The sequence below is a fragment of the Sus scrofa genome, chromosome 5 (assembly GCF_054392235.1).
Source record: "Sus scrofa isolate SSC_HxYL_T2T_F1_AM1 chromosome 5, Sscrofa_HxYL_maternal_Yorkshire_Landrace_v2.0, whole genome shotgun sequence".
Taxonomy (NCBI): Eukaryota; Metazoa; Chordata; class Mammalia; order Artiodactyla; family Suidae; genus Sus; species Sus scrofa.
The window spans coordinates 72,917,676-72,939,401 of NC_139387.1; the positions used below are offsets into that span (position 1 = coordinate 72,917,676).

The window sequence follows — 21,726 nt, forward strand, 5'->3', positions numbered from 1 at the left end:
ATAAACCAAAGCCAAAAGAGCTACTAATACTAGGAAAAAACCTCCAGAAGAAAACATAAAAGTCTTGATAGCAGATTAAGCAGGGATTAAGACACGCACACAAAAACCATAGAAAACAATAAATTGTGCTTTACTGCAATTTAAAACCTTTTCTCTTCAAAAGACACTGTTAAGAAAATGAAAATTCAAATCTCTGTCATATGACCTTGAGTGGTTCACTGTACCTTTCTCAGTGTCTTTTTCAATTTATAAAGGTTTTTTTGTGAGCTAAAAATGATATATAAAGTTCCATGTAAACATAAGACATTATTATTGTAGTTTTCAGAGCCACCCGCATTCCCTCTCAGCTTCAGCTAGATATTTCTTAGTCACCTTTCTTTCTCTGTACATTTTTTTTAACTAGGCACAAACACTAAAAGACAAAAACTTGTCACTCTGTGTGTGTGTGAATTCCTGTAAGGCACCATGGCTCTCTTGTGATTACAAGGAAATACTCTTCCTGAAATTTGAAGCTAAGAAGTATTATAAAGATAATTCAAACACCAGAAAATTCTTCTAGTCACTTTTATAAGCTTCCGGAACTTCAGAAAAGAAGATTTTTTTTCCTTTTTAGCCCTTTCAGCAACTGGATCCCTTTTACTTATCAATCTTAACAGTATCTTAGACATTAAAAGTAGTGTCTCACCAAAGCCACTTTCTTTTTAAATTCATGTGGCTAAAAAATGAGTCACTCAACCTGTACGTTAGCGTCTGTGTGCTCCGTGTTACAGAGGCATCGTGAAGGTAGTAACGGTGAATAGAGAGCAGGTCACGCCTTGAGAAGGGTGCACACCCTAATAAAGGAAAGAAAGCCTAGGTCCCCATCTCCCTACCTATCCCTCTTCCACTGCCACCCGCTACAAAAGAGACAAAAGCAAAGGGCTCCAGGGGTTCAGAGTAGGAGACCCCATCCATAGCTGGGAAATAGGAGGTACTTTCTGAAGGCGATGCCGGCTAGGGAGTGAAGAGGTTTCAGTTGATGAAAGAGGGGGAAGGCATTCTAGGCAGAAGAAATGGCTTGAGGAAAAGTGGAAGGGAACAGGCCCTGCAGATCATGTTCAGACAAAGGTAGAAGGGTGGGCTTGAGTGAAACTTTTTTTTTTTTTTGCTTTTTAGGGCCACACCTGTGACATATGAAGGTTCCCAGGCTAGAGGTTGAATCGGAGCTGCAGCTGCTGGCCTACACCACAGCCAGAGCAACGCGCCAGATCCAAGCTGCCTCTGCAACCTACGGCACAGCTCATGGCAACACCGGATTCTTAACCCACTGAGCGAGGCCAGGGATCGAACGCACAGCCTCATGGTTCCTAGTTGGATTCATTTCTGCTGCATCACAACGGGAACTCCAGTGAAACCGTTTTTAAATTTAAAAGTCTTAGAAGCTGCTGTTGTCTTGGTCCTAATATAAGTAGCCTTAAGCACTAAAGAAAGTCTTAGCTATAATCACGGGACAGTAGGAAGCAATGGCAGGTTACTATGCAGGAGCATAATGTGGTCAGAAAGCTACTTGAAAAAAATGAATCAAGTCAGTTCAAAGGGGAAATACTGGAGTCCAGGAAGCCAGCTGAGAAGGTGTCAGTAACCAGGCCTGAGGTCACAGAGGCAGGTGGAGACGGGTAACTCAGTGACACCCAGTCCCCGAGAGAGGTGGGCATGCTGTACTGATGTGAGATGTTACCAGGGGAACCTGAGGTCTCTTCCCTTGATTCTTGATGGGTGCATGGACAGCCCCACTTTTCGTGCTGTTCTGATGTAAGATGTGAACAGGGAACCTGAGCATGGAAGGGAGTATATGACCATTCTCTGCACCATTTTCAGAATTTTTCTGTCAGCCTAAAACTGTTCCAAAAAACAGAGCCTGTTTTTTAAAAGCCATCAGGGTTATTTAATTTAGTACAAATGTTAAGTAATATTCAAGTGTCCAAATGCTGGTGAACATACGGTGAAATTGGATGGTACAGACATTGCAGATGGCTAGTGTATGTTGATATTACCTCTTACAGAAGAATGTGAATTTGAATTCACCTATCTATCAGAATAAGTATCCCAAGAAATTATTCAAAAAAAAAGATATATTGTAAATCAACTATACTCTAATAGAAAATAAAAATTAAGTTAAAAAATGAAAATTATATACAGATGGCCAACAAACACATGAAAAAATGCTCAACATCGCTGATTATAAGAGAAATGCAAATCAAAACTACCATGAGATACCACCTCACACCAGTCAGAATGGCCATCATTAATAAATCCACAGATAACAAGTGCTGGAGGGGCTGTGGAGAAACGGGAACCCTCCTGCACTGTTGGTGGGAATGTAAACTGGTACAGCCACTATGGAGAACAGTTTGGAGATACCTTAGAAATCTATACATAGAACTTCCATATGACCCTGCAGTCCCACTCTTGGGCATCTATCCAGACAAAGCTCTACTTAAAAGAGACACATGCACCTGCATGTTCATTGCAGCACTATTCACAATAGCCAGGACATGGAAACAACCCAAATGTCCATCAACAGATGATTGGATTCGGAAGAGGTGGTATATATATACAATGGAATACTACTCAGCCATAAAAAAGAATGACATAATGCCATTTGCAGCAACATGGATGGAACTAGAGAATCTCATACTGAGTGAAATGAGCCAGAAAGACAAAGACAAATACTATATGATATCACTTATAACTGGAATCTAATATCCAGCACAAATGAACATCTCCTCAGAAAAGAAAATCATGGACTTGGAGAAGAGACTTGTGGCTGCCTGATGGGAGTGGGAGGGATTGGGAGCTTGGGCTTATCAGACACAATTTAGAATAGATTTACAAGGAGATCCTGCTGAACAGCATTGAGAACTTTGTCTAGATACTCATGTTGCAACAGAAGAAAGGGTGGGGGAAAAAAAGTAATTGTAATGTATACATGTAAGGATAACCTGACCCCCTTGCTGTACAGTGGGAAAATAAAAAAAATTATTTAAAAAAAATGAAAATTAAAAACCAAGATATATAGACATAGACATCATATAAATAAATGCATTCACGGCAGTGTTATTAACAAAAAGAAAAAGTGGAAATCTAGCTATTGGGGGCCATTTAAATAAATTATGACACATGAACTCAGTAAAACAGCAGTTTACAAATTGTGTTCTGAAGATAGCCCCAGAATCCTAGCCCCTTCTAGGGGTCAGCAAGACTGATGTTTTTGTGAAAATACTGAAACGTCATGTTTCTTTTCCATTGTCATTCTTGCCTGAGTGCCATTGAGTTTTCCCAAGGCTGGGTGATCACACAGCCTGTTGATGCAGAGGCAGATGTGAAAGTCCAGAGGGCCTCCGTGAAGCCAGGCACTGATGAGATTTGTAGATATGTACAACATTGCCACTCTGCTCACGAAAATTTTTTTGTTTTGGAAAACAGAGTAACTTCACATTTGAAAAAATATATATTACATTAACTGTAGGGATTTTATCGTTTTTCAATGAAGTTTTAATATTTTTCTCAGTTTTAATTTCTAATACAATAAATATCAAAGATATAATCCACATAAACAAAAGCTCGGTAGAATCATCAGTGACTTTTCAGAGGGCAGAAAGGTCCTAAGACTCCAAGAGGTTAAGCATCGCTGTAATAAATAATAAACACATTTTATTGTTATAACTACGAAGATTTGCAGCATGGGAAAGCAATTTAATAATAGTGAAATGAAGTAGAATTAACAATGGGATAATCACTGATCACGGCAATGGGAAATGGTGGATGTCTTGGTTAGAGTCTGCCAGTGGCCCTCCTCTGCTCACTTGGTCAGAGGTTAGAAAGAAACATGGAGAAAAGAACTCCCTCGGGTTTGTTAGGTGACTGGGACAGGGTGTTTGTTGATTTCTTTTACTTTTGTAATAATATGTTATACGATAAAAACATTGCATTGCTTATTCAAATATTATATAATTTAATAGAATTATTCATGCTGACATATCGAGAGTAGTAGATTATGTGACTTAATATTTGTCTTTAGAGTTAATTATGTAGAACATATTAAGGATATGTTCATTTTAAAAATTATATTTACTAGGTTAATTCAGTTAGTTTACATCCCACAGGTACAGTCTAACAGCTGGAAGAAGTAATTATGCCTAAAAACCAGAGGAAATCCAGCAGGAATTAGCCAATAGTCCACACTATAAATAAATTAAGATCTGGCCGTGTGTGTGTGTGTGTGTGTGTGTATTTTTTTTTTTTACAAAGTTCTGTTAAAAACATGATTTTGTTTCTGCTTTTAGGAAATGACTATACCGTGGTGCTTAAGGAGAGCAGAACTTGTGTTTAAGTGTGTCAAAGGTGAGCACAACTTATATTTAACAAGGACCCAAATACTGAAAGTAAGACAAGCCAGGAGAAAAAGTGTGAGAGTTACTCCTGTCATCTAGTGCCTCAGTTAAATAGTTAAACATGCAAATATTTCATGATGGGCTTTTTTACTTATCTTTTTTCAATCACAAAGTAAAATCTCCAACCCTCTTGAAATGCAAGGGTATTAGAACATTTATATAGCTTGATCTCTATTACTTTTTTTTTAATGTTTTATTTTTATTTTAGTTTTTTTTTATTTGCTTTTTAGAGTTGCACCCGCAGCATATGGAAGTTCCCAGGCTAGGGGTCGAATCGGAGCTACAGCTGCCAGCCTACACCACAGCCACACCAAGCCAGGATCCAAGCCATGTCTGCGACCTACACTACAGCTCACACCGGATCCTCAACTCACTGAACGAGGTCAGGGATCGAACCCACATCCTCATGGATCCTAGTCCGGTTCGTTAAGCACTGAGCCACGAAAGGAACTCCCTGTTTTCTTTCCAAGAAAAAAAATAGAACAACCTGTTTTATTAATCTTTAATAACCTGTTTTGGCTTCATTGTGTGGAAGCTAAAGAAGACTTGAGAAAATGTTATTAGAAGTATGTTGACAGACTATTAAACCTCTCTGGCATGGAGAATTGATGACTGCAGAAGTTTATCAGGCTTTCAGGCCTACCCTCTCCTACAGGCAAGTGGCTCCATAAAAAGCCAAGACGTCTTGCCCCACAATGAAAATTCAGTCTATTTTTAGTAAAGGACTGGAAGGTTTGAAGACCAGAACTCATGATTCAGCAAAGTCTGTTGTTCTGTTTTAGGTTTCATGATGGAAATGGCCTCATGGGATGGAGGAATTTCTAGGACAGTGCAATTTCTGGTACCACAGGTGTGTTATCTGCATCACTGTCACCCCAGTTTAGTCCCTGTTGTTAATTTTCCTCATAGACATGGCTAGCACACTGCCCTAAGCCCAGTGTAACATAACAGTGTCGGCAACTTTCTATTTTTCAAGGGGATAAGTGTTTGGATGCCATAGAGGCCTTAGTTGGTTGTTAAAGAAGTCAGCAGCTACCACTGCAGGATCTTTTATTTAACCCTAAAGCTAAACTCATCTTTCCTTTGTTTCCCCCACATTTATGTTATCTAGATTCTGAAGACGTCATAAAGAAGAACATGAGCAGAGAATGATTCTGTGTTCAATGTGGCATTTAGTAAAATTAATGAGACTTTCATCACTGATTACACTAGCATTACCTAGAGGTTCTTCCAGTGATCAGACTGATTGATTCAAACAGCATAGGTTCTCAGAGGCTGGACCCAGGGAAACAGCCCCTGCCCATAGCCATGCAGTTAAATCACTTCTGACAGATAATGTTCACCTATCTAGAACTACTTGCATTTCTTCCCTAGTTTAAAATACTTTTAAAAAACTTTGGAATCAGTGATGATTTAACAAAGGCAAACTTTTTTTTTTTAACCTCTTACAGAGCATTTCTGAAGAAATGTTTTATCAACTTAGTAACATGCTTCCCCAGATCTTCCGCGTATCGTCAACACTGACCCTGACCTCTAAGCACTAGACCCTCGTAGACCAACCTGCTGGCAGAAGAGGATTGTTTAATACTCCAGGAATCTGAGCCATGCTGGGATTCTGTCAAGCAAAAGATGCCCAGAAGGAGGACCTGCAATCCAATCCACAAATCCAATCATGACAAATGTCTGTTAAACAGTCCAAAAATCCATGCTAATCAGCCCTTACTTTATACATTTAGTCTTAAAGCTTCTTTATGGGGGAAAAAAGTCTTTTTTTCCTACGGTTGTGTCCTATCTGTGAATATTAGTGAGTTAAAACTAGGTGTATATCACACATGGACACTAGATGTAGATCTTTCACTACATTTTCATGGAGATATTTGACTTGCCCAAAAGGTTTGGATCACATCCGGGACAAGGCTTAATTAACATACAAATATAATCTTCCCTCTACCTTATTTGCCAAGCAAAAATTAAAAGACAATGAAATATACGTGGCAAGTATGGATTTCTCGTGATAATCTTTTCATAGAAACACAAATACATGAGACAAACGTGATTCCTCTTTTTAAATTCCATTTCAGAAACTTGTTTTTAATGTACTCTTTCTAGGTTTTAGAAGTTAAGAATCAGAAAAAGACTGGATTCTTTGCCCCCGTCTCATCTTCCCTTTGTGACCTTGCCCTTACCTGTTAATACTGTTTCGTGGGCTGGGAAACCAGTGTGCCTGTACGCAGGCCTGGTGGAAGTTGGTCTAAACCAGCACATGGTGGTATTTTCATTCTCATCCACATGGTGACCATCAGACAGTAAGTATCCTTCTCATTTCTCTGCCCTGCTTCCCACATTCTGCTTCCTGCATTACTTTGCTGATAACTACATCCCCATTTCTGTCTCTGCCGTTTCTCCACTTTTTCCATTGTCTTTCCTTAGAACGACTTCCTTAGATACTTATGCACATCTCACTTATCTATCCCATCTAGAACATAGTTACTCTGAGTAGGGACTACATCACATAAAGGCATTTATAGAAGCAGTGATTTCATCAAATCCAAGTTGCGTGGAAGTTGTGATTGGCCAGCTGAGTGAAGTGGAGAACCTCTGATGTCATCATAAGATGGTAGATCTTTTATATCTTTCTATCTATACATAAACTATATATATATATATATATATATATATATATATAGTTGGTTGTAAATACATGAAGTATAGTGAATTTACAATGTTTCTGGTGTACAGCAAAGTGTTTCAGACAGACACACACACACACACACACACACACACGCTTTCCTTTTTGTACTCTCTTCCATTATGGTTTATTGTAAGATACTGAAGGAGTTCCCATAGTGGCTCAGCAGAAATGAATCTGACTAGTATCCATGAGGATGCAGGTATGACCCCTGGCTTCACTTAACAGGTTAAGAATCTGGCATTGCTGTGGCTCTGGCGTAGGCCGGCAGCTACAGCCCCAATTTGACCCCTAGCCTAGAAACCTCCATATGCCGCGGATACGGCCCTAAAAAGACCAAAGGGGAAAAAAAAATTATGTGCATATATATATATAAAATATGGTTCCCTGTGCTATACAGTAGGACTTTGTGGTCTATTTATTTTATATGTAGTAATTTATATCTGCTAACCCAAACTCCTAATTTATCCCTTCCCCACCCGTTTTCCCCTTTGGTAACCACTGTTTTGTTTTCTGTGTCTCTGAGTCTGTTTTCTGTTTTGTAAATAAGTTCAATTCAGATAAGTATATGTTGATTCGAAGAAATAGAAAGCACTCTATTCATATGCCTAAAAGTAAAAATTTATGGAAACTCTTTTGATGCACAAAATGCTTTCTCATAACACAGAATGTGTCTTTATTTTCTACTCAAGGAAAGGACTGTCCAGTAATGACCCTAAGGGAACACCTACCCCAGACCGTGTCTCTTACTAATGCTTTGTAAATCCTTCTCCAAGGAACCTGGTGATCCCACCAAGAAGAAGGTAGGTGCCTGCTCTTGGAACAAGAAATTGGCTTCCAGGCACGAATGCTACCATAGAGGCTGATTCTAACACAAAGCAAGGTAGACAGAAAACTGGGGTGTGCTAGAACAGTGTCAGGATGTTGGGATTGGTAGTCTGACAGGTTGAGTTGGAGGTGGGTGTAGTGGGATCAATAAAAGGCATTCAATGTATGCCTGTTCAATCAACTAGGAGTTTGGGACTGGCAGATACAAACTACTATATAAAATAAAGACACACTGTCCTTTATATCACGGGAAACTGTATTCAATATCTTGTAATAGAATATAATGGAAAAAAATTGAAAAAGAAGAAAATAGACATGAGAATCACTTTGCTGTACACCAGAAACTGAAACAACATTGCACACCAACTGTACTGCCATAAATGAAAAATTTGAAAATTAAAAAAAATTTTAACAAATAAAAGGCATTCAAAAAGAGGGGAGGCCTTCCCTGGAAGCTCAGTGAGTCAAGAATCCGGCCTTGTATGGCTCTGGTCACTGCTGTGGTGCAGGTTCCATCCCTGGCCCGGGAACTTCTGCATGCTCTGGGCGAGGCCAAAAAACAGCAGCAGCAGCAAAATGAAAAGAGGAGAACCTTTCCACAGACTTCCTGTAACTAAGTGTAGAGCCAACAGCTTGAAGGGTGTGGGCAGGGCTCAGGGTGTAGGAGGAGGTATATTGACAGCAGCCAGGTAGGTGAGTGCTGCTGCCCAGCCCTTCGTCACCTCAAGGCTGTTCTATTAGATTAAGTATGAAGGGGTGGCTTTCACACCAGCATAATTTAAAGGCACCATTTGGCCTGTGAAATGAAAATAAGTATTAAGTATCCATTTTTCATGTGGTGCTGTATTATGAGATACACAGAAGTGGTAAGGTTGGAAAAATCAACCTTATGATGATATGAAGACACACCAGGTACTGAGCTGGTAACAGATATATAATTTAAAATACTACATGGTAGGGATTTTAGTGAAGCAGTAGATGAGGAGGTCTGTAATTCTGTATTTATTTTCCAAGTGTTCTAGAAGGCTTCTTTGGTGGGAATGGTTTCAGACAGTCCATGGGGATGTGGAGAAGACAGCTTGGCAGGCTGAGAGTGGAAGGATCATTCTCCGTGTAAGGTCCAGATAGGAGCAGCAGTAGATTCAAGGGAGGCAGGGGTCCACAGCCAGGAAGGTGAGAGAAGCTGACTGCAAGAGCCCCTGGGTGGGGGGCCTGCAGGACCCGGGGCCAGAGCACAGGCCTTGATGAAGAAGGTCCCAGGGAGCATCGGGTTCTCTAGCTGTACAAACAGTTATTCCTAAGACAGGTGAGAAGGTCCTCAAGCCTGTTTTTTTGTTGTTGTTGTTTTTTTTTGTTTTTGTCTTTTTAGGGCCACATGCGCAGCATATGGAGGTTCCCAGGTTAGGGATCTAATCAGAGCTACAGCCGCCGGCCTACATCACAGCCACAGCAACACTGGATCCAAGCCTCGTCTGTGACTTACACCACAGCTTGTGGCACCACTGGATCCTTAACCCCCTGAAGGAGGACAGGAATCAAACCTGCATCCTCATGGATGCAAGTCAGATTTGATTCCACTGAGCCATGATGGGAACTCCTCCTCAAGCCTTTAAAAACACACTTTGGACAGGGCATTGAGCCTGAGGGCTCCAGTCCCTACTGCCCTTTCCTCCCCTCCTGTTCTCAAAACACCAAACCCAGCAAGGCCGTAACCTCCCTACGCATGGGGAAGGGCGGCACCAGCTGTTCCTCAGCATGATAGTGCGACCGGAATGGAAGAAATGCATGAAAAGGAATTTCAGGGGAAACACAACTTAGGTTGCCTAGGCGCTGGCAGATCTCTTGCCGGCGCAGTGCACACTGTCTGTGTCACTTAGCTGGATCTGGGCTAATTCTCCCAAGAAGAAAATGTTCTGCAAAGGAAAGATGAATTCGCGGAAAGATTCCCTTTCCAGTGTCCCTTGGGAGAATCAGCAGAGGTGTGGTGAAAACAAAACTTAAAGAGAGGCTTCTCTGGCCCCATTTTCAGTTTCCAGGCGAAGGTGATTGTTTCTGCTAGTTTTCCCTTTGAGATGTAGTGGGCTGCTTTGCTCAAAAGAAGTCACAGCAGTGTAAAAATTCTTAATATTATTTTGAAATAATAGAAACTATTTTACAACATCTGTTTACAAAAACTTTCGTGTATTTTAGATTAATGATTTCCTATCCTTTAACCAGCAAAGACCCTGTCCATTATCTTCCCCGTATTTCTCTGGCATGTTCTGAAAACTTCCTTAGCAAACAATTTGAGCAGCTACCCATTTTTCGTTTATCAAGGATATGTCTATGGAGTTGAGGGATGGGTGGTGTAGCAGGCGACTCAATATGGCATGGAGTTATCACTGTGTAATTCCAGGCAAGTTCACAAAATCAAAAGCCAAACCTTGCCATTTTATGTTAACCTGTGAGGTCTCATCCTAGTGAAATGTATTTTGGGGAATATTTTTCTAAAGAGCTCAGGGACATATTTAAGACACCTCTAAGGACCGAGGGACCCAAGGAACCTCAAGTTGGAAACTGCAAGTTTAGACAAATATTAACACAAGAGTACATCACAAAGGGAGAGCAAAGGAAAGGACAGATGGACCTGAGTCCTGTTCAGAGCACAAGTGTTTGGTGAGTTTCTTCCATACACCGAGGCACAGAGCTGAGTGAGATTCAGCCTCGAGAAGACTCTGAAGCCAATGGACTTGAGCTGTTTGATTAAAGTCAGAAGACCTGGTAGACTTCCCTGTGATGTGAGATACTGACAGTCTCTAAAAAATCCCAGCTAAAGGCAGGGGGTGGATGGCTAGCCTCCTGAAGTCCCTGCTGGACAAACGTGATGTCCTGTTCCACACACAGCTACCATTAGGATGAGCCACTCCAGATCTCTGTTCTTTTCCTACTTTCCCAGAGGAAGGCAAGGTTCTGGATATATCCACGTCTAGGAATTGGCTGAACTTGATGCTGTGTGGAGTGAATCATCCTTGATTCTGGACTCTGTATTTTGCAAATTCCTCTACTTGTTAAAATGTATTTGTAACTCCAAAAGCAATAAAAGCATTTATAAAAGCCATGTCTCATCAGCTCCAGGTTGTGTGGATGTTGTCACCAACCCTCAGGATGAAATGGGGATCTTTGGTCCCACTTTGGGCGTCATTTACACACAAGTAGAGCAGTGGAAAACGGAGTCGCCTGATGCAAGTTCCTCACTGAGAGGAGCAGGGGGACCCCTCCGCCTTCAGACTTCAGCTCCACCAACATAAATAAGCATCCTTTGCACCATCTATTTCCTGCCACATTTTCCCACATTTTTGTGCTTATTGTTGGTGATTTTGCTGTTTTAAGTGACCCCCAAGTGTAGAGCTGAAGTACCGTCCAGGGTTCCTAAGTGCAAGGAGACTGTGATGTGCCTTATGGAAAAACACACATATCAGATAAGCTTTGTAAGGTGCTGCTGGCCATGGGTTTAGTGTTGGCTGTCAACAACCTGTATAAATAAGGTGTCTTTAAACCCAGTTTGGAAGATAGTCAGGTATTCTACAAAAATACCTCATCATCACTGAAAACCTATCACAGACTAGAGGAGGCTGAATATAATGTGGGACCCTGGAACAAAAAAGGGCATTGGCATAAACACTGATGCCATATGGACAAAGTTGGGAGTCTAGTTATCAGTAAAAGTACCAGTGCTGGTTTCTTAGTTTTAACAAAGGTACCACGGTAATGGAAGAAGCTAATAATAAGGGGATCTTGGTAACGGGTATAAACTCTCTGTATTTCCTCGCAACTTTTCTAAAATAACTCCAAAATAAAAATGTGATTTTAAAAATAAAAAAAAAAAAGGTGTCGTAAAACAGAAACACTCTTAAGGAAAGGTTCTGTGTCGAATGGCTGATGGACATGTTTTGAGGAGAGGTTGCAGGAGCCTGGCCTGTGCCTCCCCCCGAGCTGTGGTTCAGGATTTGCTGACTCAGGGTCCACAGACCCAGCATCAAGCAGAGGCACATCTTCTCCCACAGGCAGGATCCCATGACAAGCCCCTGTGTGGATGTCTTTGGCACGTAGAGCGCGAAACCCGGAACACATTACGCAGAAAGCACACAGAGCCTTCCTGGAGATGTTTAGGAATTGTGCAGAAACCATGCTGTTGCAGGTTGGGTATGACATCTGTATCTGTGGGTCTCTCCCTCCTTTGCTCTCTTCTGCTTCCTGTCCTCTCTCTTTTTAGTGAATGCCTGCTTTCTTATTGTCTGCTCACTTGTGCTCAAACTGCTCAACGCGACAGTCTGGCATCCCAATGGGAACCCAGTTAAACAAATCTGTTTCCGGGGCTGCCCCCCTGCTTCCCTCACTGTGGCTGGTTCCACTGGGTGTGTTACCTAACCCTCGGAAGCATGTTTCTCCTCTGTAAGCTAGGAAAAATTAATAATAGTATCCACCTCACTGCGTAGTGGAGGGATTAAATAAGAAAGTGCACACGACCTGGCATATAGTCATTCTATAAATATTTACTGCTATTCTCCTTCCTTCCTTCCTTTCCTCCTTCCTGCCTGACCTTTCTCCTTTTTTCCTTCTTTCCTTTCACTCGATCTTAGGGACACTGAGTCACTTAGCATGCCATGACCTCAAGCAGCTTGCAGCCTAATTGAGTTGGGTCAAGAACTTGTGGTAACTGAGGACCAGCCCACACACAGTCAGGGTATACAGTCAGTGCAAAATTACAGTGCACAAAGAGGGCCGTGGAAGGCAAAACAGAAACACGAGTGATGCATTGGGCTGTGAAGGGAGTGAGCCCCTTGAAAGCGGACTGCCTGGCCCCGCTTCTCTCTGGCAGGGAGTGCTTACCCCCCTGATGACAGCAAGCACAGGTCCTCCTGGCAGACGCAATGCCACCAGTGCCAGCAGCAACAACAGCTTCAGATACAAAGGAAGGGGCGGGTTAGAGTGTCAGGAAGTCACAGGGTGGGTGACTAACCCTGTATTTCAGAGGAGCAGGAAGGGCTATCGCATTTTTATCAGGTGAACCTGGATTTTGGACATAACAATAGTGTGAAGTCGTTAGGAAACTAAAGCCTCCTGCCCCGATGCAGCTGTGCAGAATTTGCCCTGTGATGCCTCCCTGGCTCATCTCTGAGGCTCCCCTGCCGAGATCTGATCAGATGGCACTGTCTTCCAGATGACTCACTGAGGTCAGGGGACCCAATGCGGGCAAAGGATGCAGGGCTCGGAAGGTTAGGGAAGACATCCCGGGATGAGAGACAAGGATGAGAACTTAGAAATCCCTGGTCCTCTCACTTTGTTCTGTGTGTGTGCGTGCGACAATTGGCAGGAGGGTGGAGGGGTGATTAGGGCAAGTCCGTTTTGCTTTTGCTGTTCTTTTAAAAAATCACCTTGGCCACCTTGTCTGGTGTGGCACATTGGACATTTACTCTTCTGTTCACATTTCCTCTTATTGTGAAAGACTTCAAATATACAGAAAAGTTAGACCTGTATAACAAATCCTTATTTCTCCACTACCTGTATTTGTTAAATCTCAACATTTTGCTCTGCTCCAGGTCTTTCTCTTTTTAAGACATAAAACAGCAAAGGTACAGTTGGACCCTTGTCCCCTTTGCCCCTCCCCCATTCCGTGCTCCCTCCTATGGTCAGCTATTTCTGAGTAACAAACACCCCGAGACTTAGTGGCTGAAACAGTAAGGAGTGATGGCGTGGTTCAACTCCTTGGTCACCTGAGCTGTCCTGGTCTTTCCTGGGCTCGCTTGTGAGTCTTCAGACCTGCTTCAGTAGGTCAGGTGGGCAGCTCTGATGACCTTGGTTGGTCTCCCTTGCTGATTTGGAGATTGGCTGGTTGGAGGTTGGAATAGGATGACCTCAGCTGGGATACCTGGAGTGGCTTTCCAGGATCTCCCCCTCCAAGGTTAGCCTAGACTGGCTCTCGTGACAGCAGGTGAGAAAAGAGTGGAATCATGCACCACCCCTCGAAGCATCAACTCAGAATCAGTGCACATCACTTCTGCCACTTTCTGCCAATTAAAGCGAGTCACAAAGCCATAACATGTTCAAGGAATGAGGCAATAGGCTTTTTGATGTTTTGATGAGAAATACTACTAAAATCACATAGCAAAAAGCATGGACCCGGATGGGGGGTGGGGGAATGAGGAATATTTCTGCTACCAATGGTCTGTCTCTCCTCAGCAGTCATCGCTGTCTTGATCTTGCAGTCCCTCATTCTTGTGGGCTTATTTAATAGTTTCAGTGCATATCTGTACAGTGTATATCCATGTCTATATAGTGTAGCTGTAAAGTGGATCATGTTGAAATGTGCCAAGGGTGTCATACTGAAAGCATTATCTTCTGTATGTCATTCAGCAGCTTGCCTTTTTCCCCCTCTTTCTGGCAATACCCAAAGCATGTGGATGTTTCCAGGCCAGGGATCAAACCCATGCCACAGCCACAGCAACACCAAATCCTTAACCTGCTGCACCATAAGGGAACTCCATTTTCTTTAAATCCAATGTCATGCTTCTGAGATTCAGATGTTGCTACAGATAGAGCCAGTTCATTAATTTTAGCTGAGGTATATTATTTTTCAGTAATCTGAATTATATGCTTACAGGCCAGTTTATTTCCCTCCTGATGGAGAGTGAGGTACTTTGCTGCAACAACTACATTGTGTACATGTACCATTGTGCACCTGTGTTCGAGTTTCTCTAGAGTGTTATCTCTGTGAAGGGAATTGCTGGATGATGGAGGAGTAATAGCTTTCAATGTGATAGTTCCGAACTGAACTCCACAGTGGTTGTACCCAAATCCCCTTCTGCTGCACAGTATGTGAACACGCCTTCTTCCCAAGGTCCTCATATAAAGGAGGTGAGAACTTTCAGGAATTTTCATTTTTTCCCTTTTGATAAGTATTAAATTGTATCTCAGTGCCATCTGGTTTTGCATTTCTATTGAATGGTGATGTTGGGTAGTGCAGCATATGTTTGTTGGCAGTTTCGATTTCCCTTGTCGTGAACTATTTGAATCATTTTTGAGGAACCTCCATGCTTTTTCCACAGTGAATGCACCAGCTTTACATTCCCACCAAGACAGCCCAAGGGTTCCCTTTTCTGCACATCCTCACCAACACTTGTCTCTTGTCTTTTTGATAACAGCCATCCTAATAAGTATGAGGTGATAGCTCACTGCACTTTTGATGTGCATTTCCCTGATGATTAGTGATGTTGAGCATCTTTTCATGTGCCTGTTGGCCATCTGTATGTCTCTTAGGAAAAAGACATAGAGATGTTTCTTAGGAAATAGACATGTCTATTCAGTTTCTCTGCCGATTTTTTAATTGAGTTGTTTCTTTGGTCTTTTGTTTTTGTTATTGAGTTGTATGAGTTTCTTATATATTTTAGTTATTAACCCCTTATCAGATACATGATTTGCAAATATTTTCTCCCATTCCATAGGTTACCTTTTCATTTTGTTGATGGTTTCCTTTGCTATGCAGAAGCTTTTGACTTTGGTCTAGGCCCACTTGTTTATTTTTGCTTTTGTTGCCTTTCTTTTGGTGTCAAATCAAAATAAATAAATAAATAAATCATTGCCAAGACCAATGTCAAGGAGCTTATGCCTTATGTTTCCTTCTAGGAGTTTTATGGTTTCAAGTCTTATGTTCAACTCTTTCATCCATTTTGATTTGAATTTCGTGAGTGGTTTAAGGTAGGGGTCCAGGTTTATTCTTTTGGTTGTGGCTGCCCAGTTTTCCCAACACCGTAATACTGAAGAGACTATCCTTTCCTCATTGTATATTCTTGGCTCCTTGTCATACATTAATTTACCATTTATATGTGGATCTATTTCTGGGCTCTCTATTCTGTTTCATCATTTATGCCAATAATATACTCTTCTAAGTACATAGCTTTGTAATAGTTTGAAATCAAGAACTGTGATGCCTCCGGTTTTGTTCTTTCTCAATATTCCTTTTGCTTTTCTGAGGCATTTTGATTCCATACAAATTTTAAGATTATTTTTTCTATTTCTGTGAAAAATGGTATTGGAATTTTGATAGAGACTGCATTGAATCTGTAGATTATTTGGGGGAATATGAACCTTTTAACAATATTTATTCTTCCAGTCCTTGAGCACAGAATATTTTTCCATTTATTTGTATCTTCTTCAATTTCTTGCATCAAATCTTATAGTTTTCAGGAGTTCCCGTCGTGGCGCAGTGGTTAACGAATCCGACTAGGAACCATGAGGTTGCGGGTTCGGTCCCTGCCCTTGCTCAGTGGGTTAATGATCTGGCGTTGCCGTGAGCTGTTGTGTAGGTTGTAGACGTGGCTCGGATCCTGCATTGCTGTGGCTCTGGCGTAGGCCGGTGGCTACAGCTCCGATTCGACCCCTAGCCTGGGAACCTCCATGTGCCGAGGGAGCAGCCCAAGAAATAGCAAAAAGACAAAAAAAAAAAAAAAAAAAAAAAAACTTATAGTTTTCAGTGTAGAGATCCTTCATGTTCTTGGTTAAATTTATTTCTAGGTGTTTTTTTTTTTAATGTAATTGTAGTAGGATTATTTCCTTAATTTCTCTTTCTGATAGTTTGTTGTTAGTGTATAGAAACACAAATGATTTTTGTGTATTTATTTTGTACTCTGCATCTTTACCAAATTCATGTGTTATTTCTAACTTTTTTGGTAGAGTCTTTACAGTTTTGTTTTGTATATATAATTTGTGTCATCTGAAAATAGAGACAATTTTACTTTTTCCTTTCTTATTTGGACAGCCTATTTTTTTTTCCTGCTTAATTACTCTGGCCAAGATTTCCAGTACTATATTGAATAAAAGTGGCAAGGCAGCTCTCCTTGTCTTATTCCTGATCTTAGAGGCAAAGCGTTCAGTTTTTCACCATTGACTTTGTAGATTTGTCATGTATAGCCTTTATTGTGTTATGTTGAGAGATGTTTCCTCTATACCCAATTTGTTAAGAGCTTTTATCATGAATGAATGTTGAATTTTGTCAGGTTTTTTTTTTTTTTGGATCTACTGAGATGATCACATGCTTTTTATATTTCATTTTATTAATGTTTTCTATCATGTTGGTTGATTTGTGGATGTCAAACCATCCTTGCATTCCTGGAACAAATCCCACTTGATTGTGTTGTGTGATCCCTTTAATGTATTGCTGATTTAGTTTGCTAATACTTCGTTGAGGATTTTTGCACCTGTGTTCATCAAAGATATTGGTCTTTAATTTTCTTTTCTTGTAGTATACTTTTCTCCACTACCCTTTGATATCAGGGTAGTGTTGGCCTCATAAAACAAGTTTGGAAAGGTTCTCTTTTCTTCTTTTTTTGGGGGGGAGGGTGGGAGGTGGAAAGACATTGAAGAGGATTGGTGGTAGTTCTTCTTTAAATGTTTGATAGAATTCACTGGTGAAGCTCTCTGGCCCTGGACTTCTCTTTGTTGGGAGATTTCTCATTACTGCTTCAATCTCCTTACTAGTAATTGATCTATCCAAGTTTTCTATTTTTTTATGATTCAGTCTTGGTAGAGTGAATGCTTCCAGGAATTTACCATTTCTTCTAGGTTTTTTGATATTTTTGCATATAATTATTTACAGTAGTCTCTTATGATTCTTTGTATTTGTGTAATATTAGTTGCAATATCTCCTCTTTCATTTCTAATTTTATGTATGTGCTCTCTTATTCTTGCTAAGTCTAACTAAAAGTTCATCTATTCTGCTTAACTTTTAAAAGATAGCTCTTAGTTTCATTGGTCTTTTCTACTGTTTTTATACTCTATTTTATTTGTACTCTGATTTTTGTAATTTTCTTTCTCAGTATAAGTTTGGGCTTAGTTCTTCTCTTTATAGTTCCTTGAGATGTAAGGTTCAATTAGTTATTTAAGCTCTTTCTTTTTTTTCTTAATGTATGCATTTAAGACCATTCAGTTATCTCAAACTCTGGGGAATCTTTTCTGTTTATGGAGTCTGCATATTCTCAAACAGTGTATTGTATCATTGCTTGCTCTGTAATTTTTTGTTAGTTACCTTCATCAAATCTTTATAATAAGTCTATATAACCTGGGTTAAGAGTATATCCTTCCAGAAAGGTTTGATTTTTTTTTTTTTAGGCTACCCAAGGGTATTCTTGGCCTAGAATCAAACTTTGTTAATTTATTAAAAACTTGTTTTCAGAGTTCCCACCATGGCACAGCGGAAATGAATCCGACTAGGAATGATGAGGTTGCAGGTTTGATCCCTGGCCTTGCTCAGTGGGTTAAGAATCCGGCATTGCTGCGAGCTGTGGTATAGGTTGCAGATGTGGCTTGGATCCTGCGTTGCTGTGGCTGTGGTGTAGGCCAGCAGCTGTAGCTCCAGTTGGACCCCTAGCCTGCGAATCTCCATATGTCACAGGTGTGGCCCTAAAAAAAAAAAAAAAAAAAAACTTGTTTTCCCAAAACAAATGGATAGTGTAAGTTTGAATTCCAAACCTACTTATGACACGGACTTCTTCCCCACATTGAACTCAGGCTATGTCCATGATAATGAATGAGGTTTAACAGAATCATGCAGATTGATACCAATATCTTACCGATTATTAAACATTCTCTTCTAAGTCCTATGCTCCTTTACCTACTGCATAAGTTTAAGATACAAATTCAAATTCTGTGACCAAGTCTCAAATGGTGAAATTGAGAATTCACCAATGGTGAATTGGTGAAAGCAAGATAAAATTTTACTTAACTTTTATATTCAAGTCCAAGATAGAATGCCAGCTCTACTCTAGAAAGGTATCAGGGTTCCAGGATTCTATCTTTGGTTCAATAATCACTAGGGTATTGCTCTTATTTCATGGCCCAAGATATCCTGCCACTATGTCTGCATTCCATTCAGCAAGAAAGGGAAAGTGGGAATAGGACAGAATCCAGAAATTGTGTGCACATCATGGCCACTCATACCCCATTGGCTAGAACATAGTGACATGTACGTACCTACCTGCAATAGAGCTGGAAAACAGAGTCACTTTTTTGGGTGCTATCTCCCAGCTAAAAACTGGTGTTCATATGTCTACAGAAGAAGAAGAAAACAAATATTAAGGGCAACCAGCAGATTGCCATGCCTACATTATATCACTTTAATCTTTAAGCAATACTATTAAATAGATATTGTATGTGTTTTGTTTCTAAGGAAAAGTAACTTGCCCAAGGTAATACGGTTAGCAGAGAGAAGTTTGGACTCAAAGCCAGACCTCTATGATAACGGAATTCCTCAAGGCGCTGTGGAAGATCAGATCTGAATGCATGGCTGACTACAGTTGCTTAGAGATCTCTGTCAAAATATTGAAGGAGACTTTACAGTCAAACAGATCTGAATTGAACCACCAGCAGAGCCAAGCCTAAGAAGAGAGAAACATATAAGAAAGCACTCACTCTCAGGGATACGCAAGCATTCACAACCCCGAGGGTAAGTGCTTCTTTACTTTTGCTCCCTAGCCATCTCACTTGCCTCACCCGACTGCCATTCCTAACTATCATTTCCATTACTAACTAGATATGATCCTAGATAAATGTTTCTTTTACTCTCTTTGACTCTCAGTTTACTTGTCTCTAAAGTATGAGTAGTACCTTTTTCCCTCTCAACTTTATAAAATCAGGCTCAAAAAAAGGAAATATGAGAATGCTTTACAAATTATAAAGCTATTGAAAAATAAGATTTAACTTGATTCTTTAGAGCCAAGGCCATATTTGAATATGAGGTTCTTCGTATCATTTGGGTGATAAGGCAGGACATGGCCGGGTGGGTGGGTAAATGGAAGGAAATTAAATAAATAAATACACATTGAGTATGTGTTTTGTGTCACATACTGTTTTAAATATACAAATATTACATAAACATGAACAAGACACATGATCTCATCCCCTGTCTAGTAGGAAAGTTACATTAGATTAATAAATAAATCTGTATGTAATTATAAGCTGTATTGGGGCCTATGGGAAAATAATGAAGGGAATATAATTCATATGAAAATAAAAGAAGGCTTTTAGGATAAAATGACGTTTACGCTAAGTCCTGAAAAATTAATATTGATTAGCCAGACAGAATAGAGGAAGATGCTTTCCAAGGCTGAGAAAAAACAAACAAACAAAAAAACCCCAAAATTGTAACAAACAATACTTGCTTTAAGAACACAACTAAGTAGGGAAACTAAATTCCCAGATTTCTGGTTAGAGAACCAAACATGGAAGATATGGGGAAATCATAGAAAGGGGAAAATTGAAACATACACCATAAAATTGTTAATGAATTTCTGGGCTTACTCCAGAGATGTATCTACATGTATATGATCCTAAACATTGTGCTAAAAATTTTGAGAATTGAACTATGAGATATATCACCACCAAGATTCCAAGCTGTCCATCAAGCAGCATACATGTGAGAAAAATTCAAATAGCACTGCAAAAACTTTGAAAATGGAACTGCCATTCAAGCCAAACCCACAAATGTTTGTTTAAACTTGTGGCCTGAAACAAACTGGGCTGATTGCCTGTTAGGAGAAAAATATTAATATTCTCCATAGGATTTAAACTAAACCTACACTCTCAATATAATATTTAAAATGCCCTGGATACAACCTAAGAATACTTACCATACAAAGAATAAGAAAAACATTAACTCCTAAAAGACAACCTAAGAGATATAAATATTGGGATTATACCATAAAAATGTTAAAATGGGCTCCCACTGTGGTGCAATGGGATCAGCGGCGTCTTGGAAGGCACTGGGATGCAGGTTCGATCCCTGGCCTGGCACAATGGGTTAGGGACCCAGCATTGCCACAGCTGAGCTTAGGTTGCAACTGTGGCTCTGATCCTTGCCCTGGGAGCTCCATGTGCTGCAAGGCACTCAAAAATGACAAAACAAACAAACAAAACAGCTATTCTTAAAAATGTTTCATGAAATAAGTACAACTCTCTTGAAATGAATAGAATTCTTACCCCAAAAATAGTAAGAAGAACCACATGGAAATTTTAGAGCTGAAAAATTAAATCTCCAAAGTAAAGGAAGAAATCACTGGATAGGCTCATAAGCAGAATAGAGATGACAAGGAGAAGGGTCAGTGAACTTGAAGATAGATCAATGGAAATTCTTCATTCTAAACAACAGAAAAAAGGAAAAAAATGAGCTGAGTGTCAGAGGACTGAGGGAAAATAGCAAAATGTCTGGCACTGATGTCCTTAAGAGTCCAAAGATAAGAAAGAATGTGGTGCTGAAACAATATTTGAAGAAATAATGGCTGAAACCATCTCAATTTAGTGAATGAATTTATAGATCAAGAAATTTAGTAAATACTAAAAAAGATAAATTCAGTGTAATCCACACCCAGACACATCATAATCAAACTGCTGAAAACTAAAGACAAAGAAAAATCTTGAAAAAACAAAGTATTCCCTACAGGGGAACACCAATATGAGTGTGAACGGATTTCTCATTAGCAACCATGGAAGCAGGGGGAAGTGAAAGTATTTTTTAAGTGTTGAGGAAGACTGTCAAGCCAGAATTCTATACACAATGAAAATATCTTCAGAAATGAAGGTGAAATAAAGAATTCACAGTGAAGGTGAAATAAAGAATTCACAGTGGTTAACGAATCCAACTAAGAACCATGAGGTTGGGGGTTCGATCCCTGGCCTCACTTAGTGGGTTAAGGATCGGGAGTTGCCATGAGCTGTGGTGTAGGTGGCAGATGCGGGTCGGATTCTGTG

General features: G+C 40.3%; 1 protein-coding gene across 6 annotated transcripts in view; it reads left to right on the forward strand.

Moving 5' to 3' along the window:
- Positions 1 to 6,431, forward strand: part of FERRY3 (FERRY endosomal RAB5 effector complex subunit 3) — a 42,033-nt gene extending 35,602 nt beyond the window's left edge. For 4 of the 6 annotated variants that reach the window (XM_085024457.1, XM_085024458.1, XM_013988431.3 and 1 more), the window contains 3 exons: positions 4,326 to 4,383; positions 5,216 to 5,283; positions 5,885 to 6,431. In XM_085024457.1, coding sequence (XP_084880583.1) covers positions 4,326 to 4,383; positions 5,216 to 5,283; positions 5,885 to 5,977 — 219 coding nt within the window. In that variant the 3' untranslated portion in view covers positions 5,978 to 6,431. The remainder of the gene's footprint in view (positions 1 to 4,325; positions 4,384 to 5,215; positions 5,284 to 5,884) is intronic. The other 2 variants (NM_001243412.1, NM_001243413.1) reach the window with 1 other exon arrangement.
- Positions 6,432 to 21,726: the final 15,295 nt, after the last annotated feature.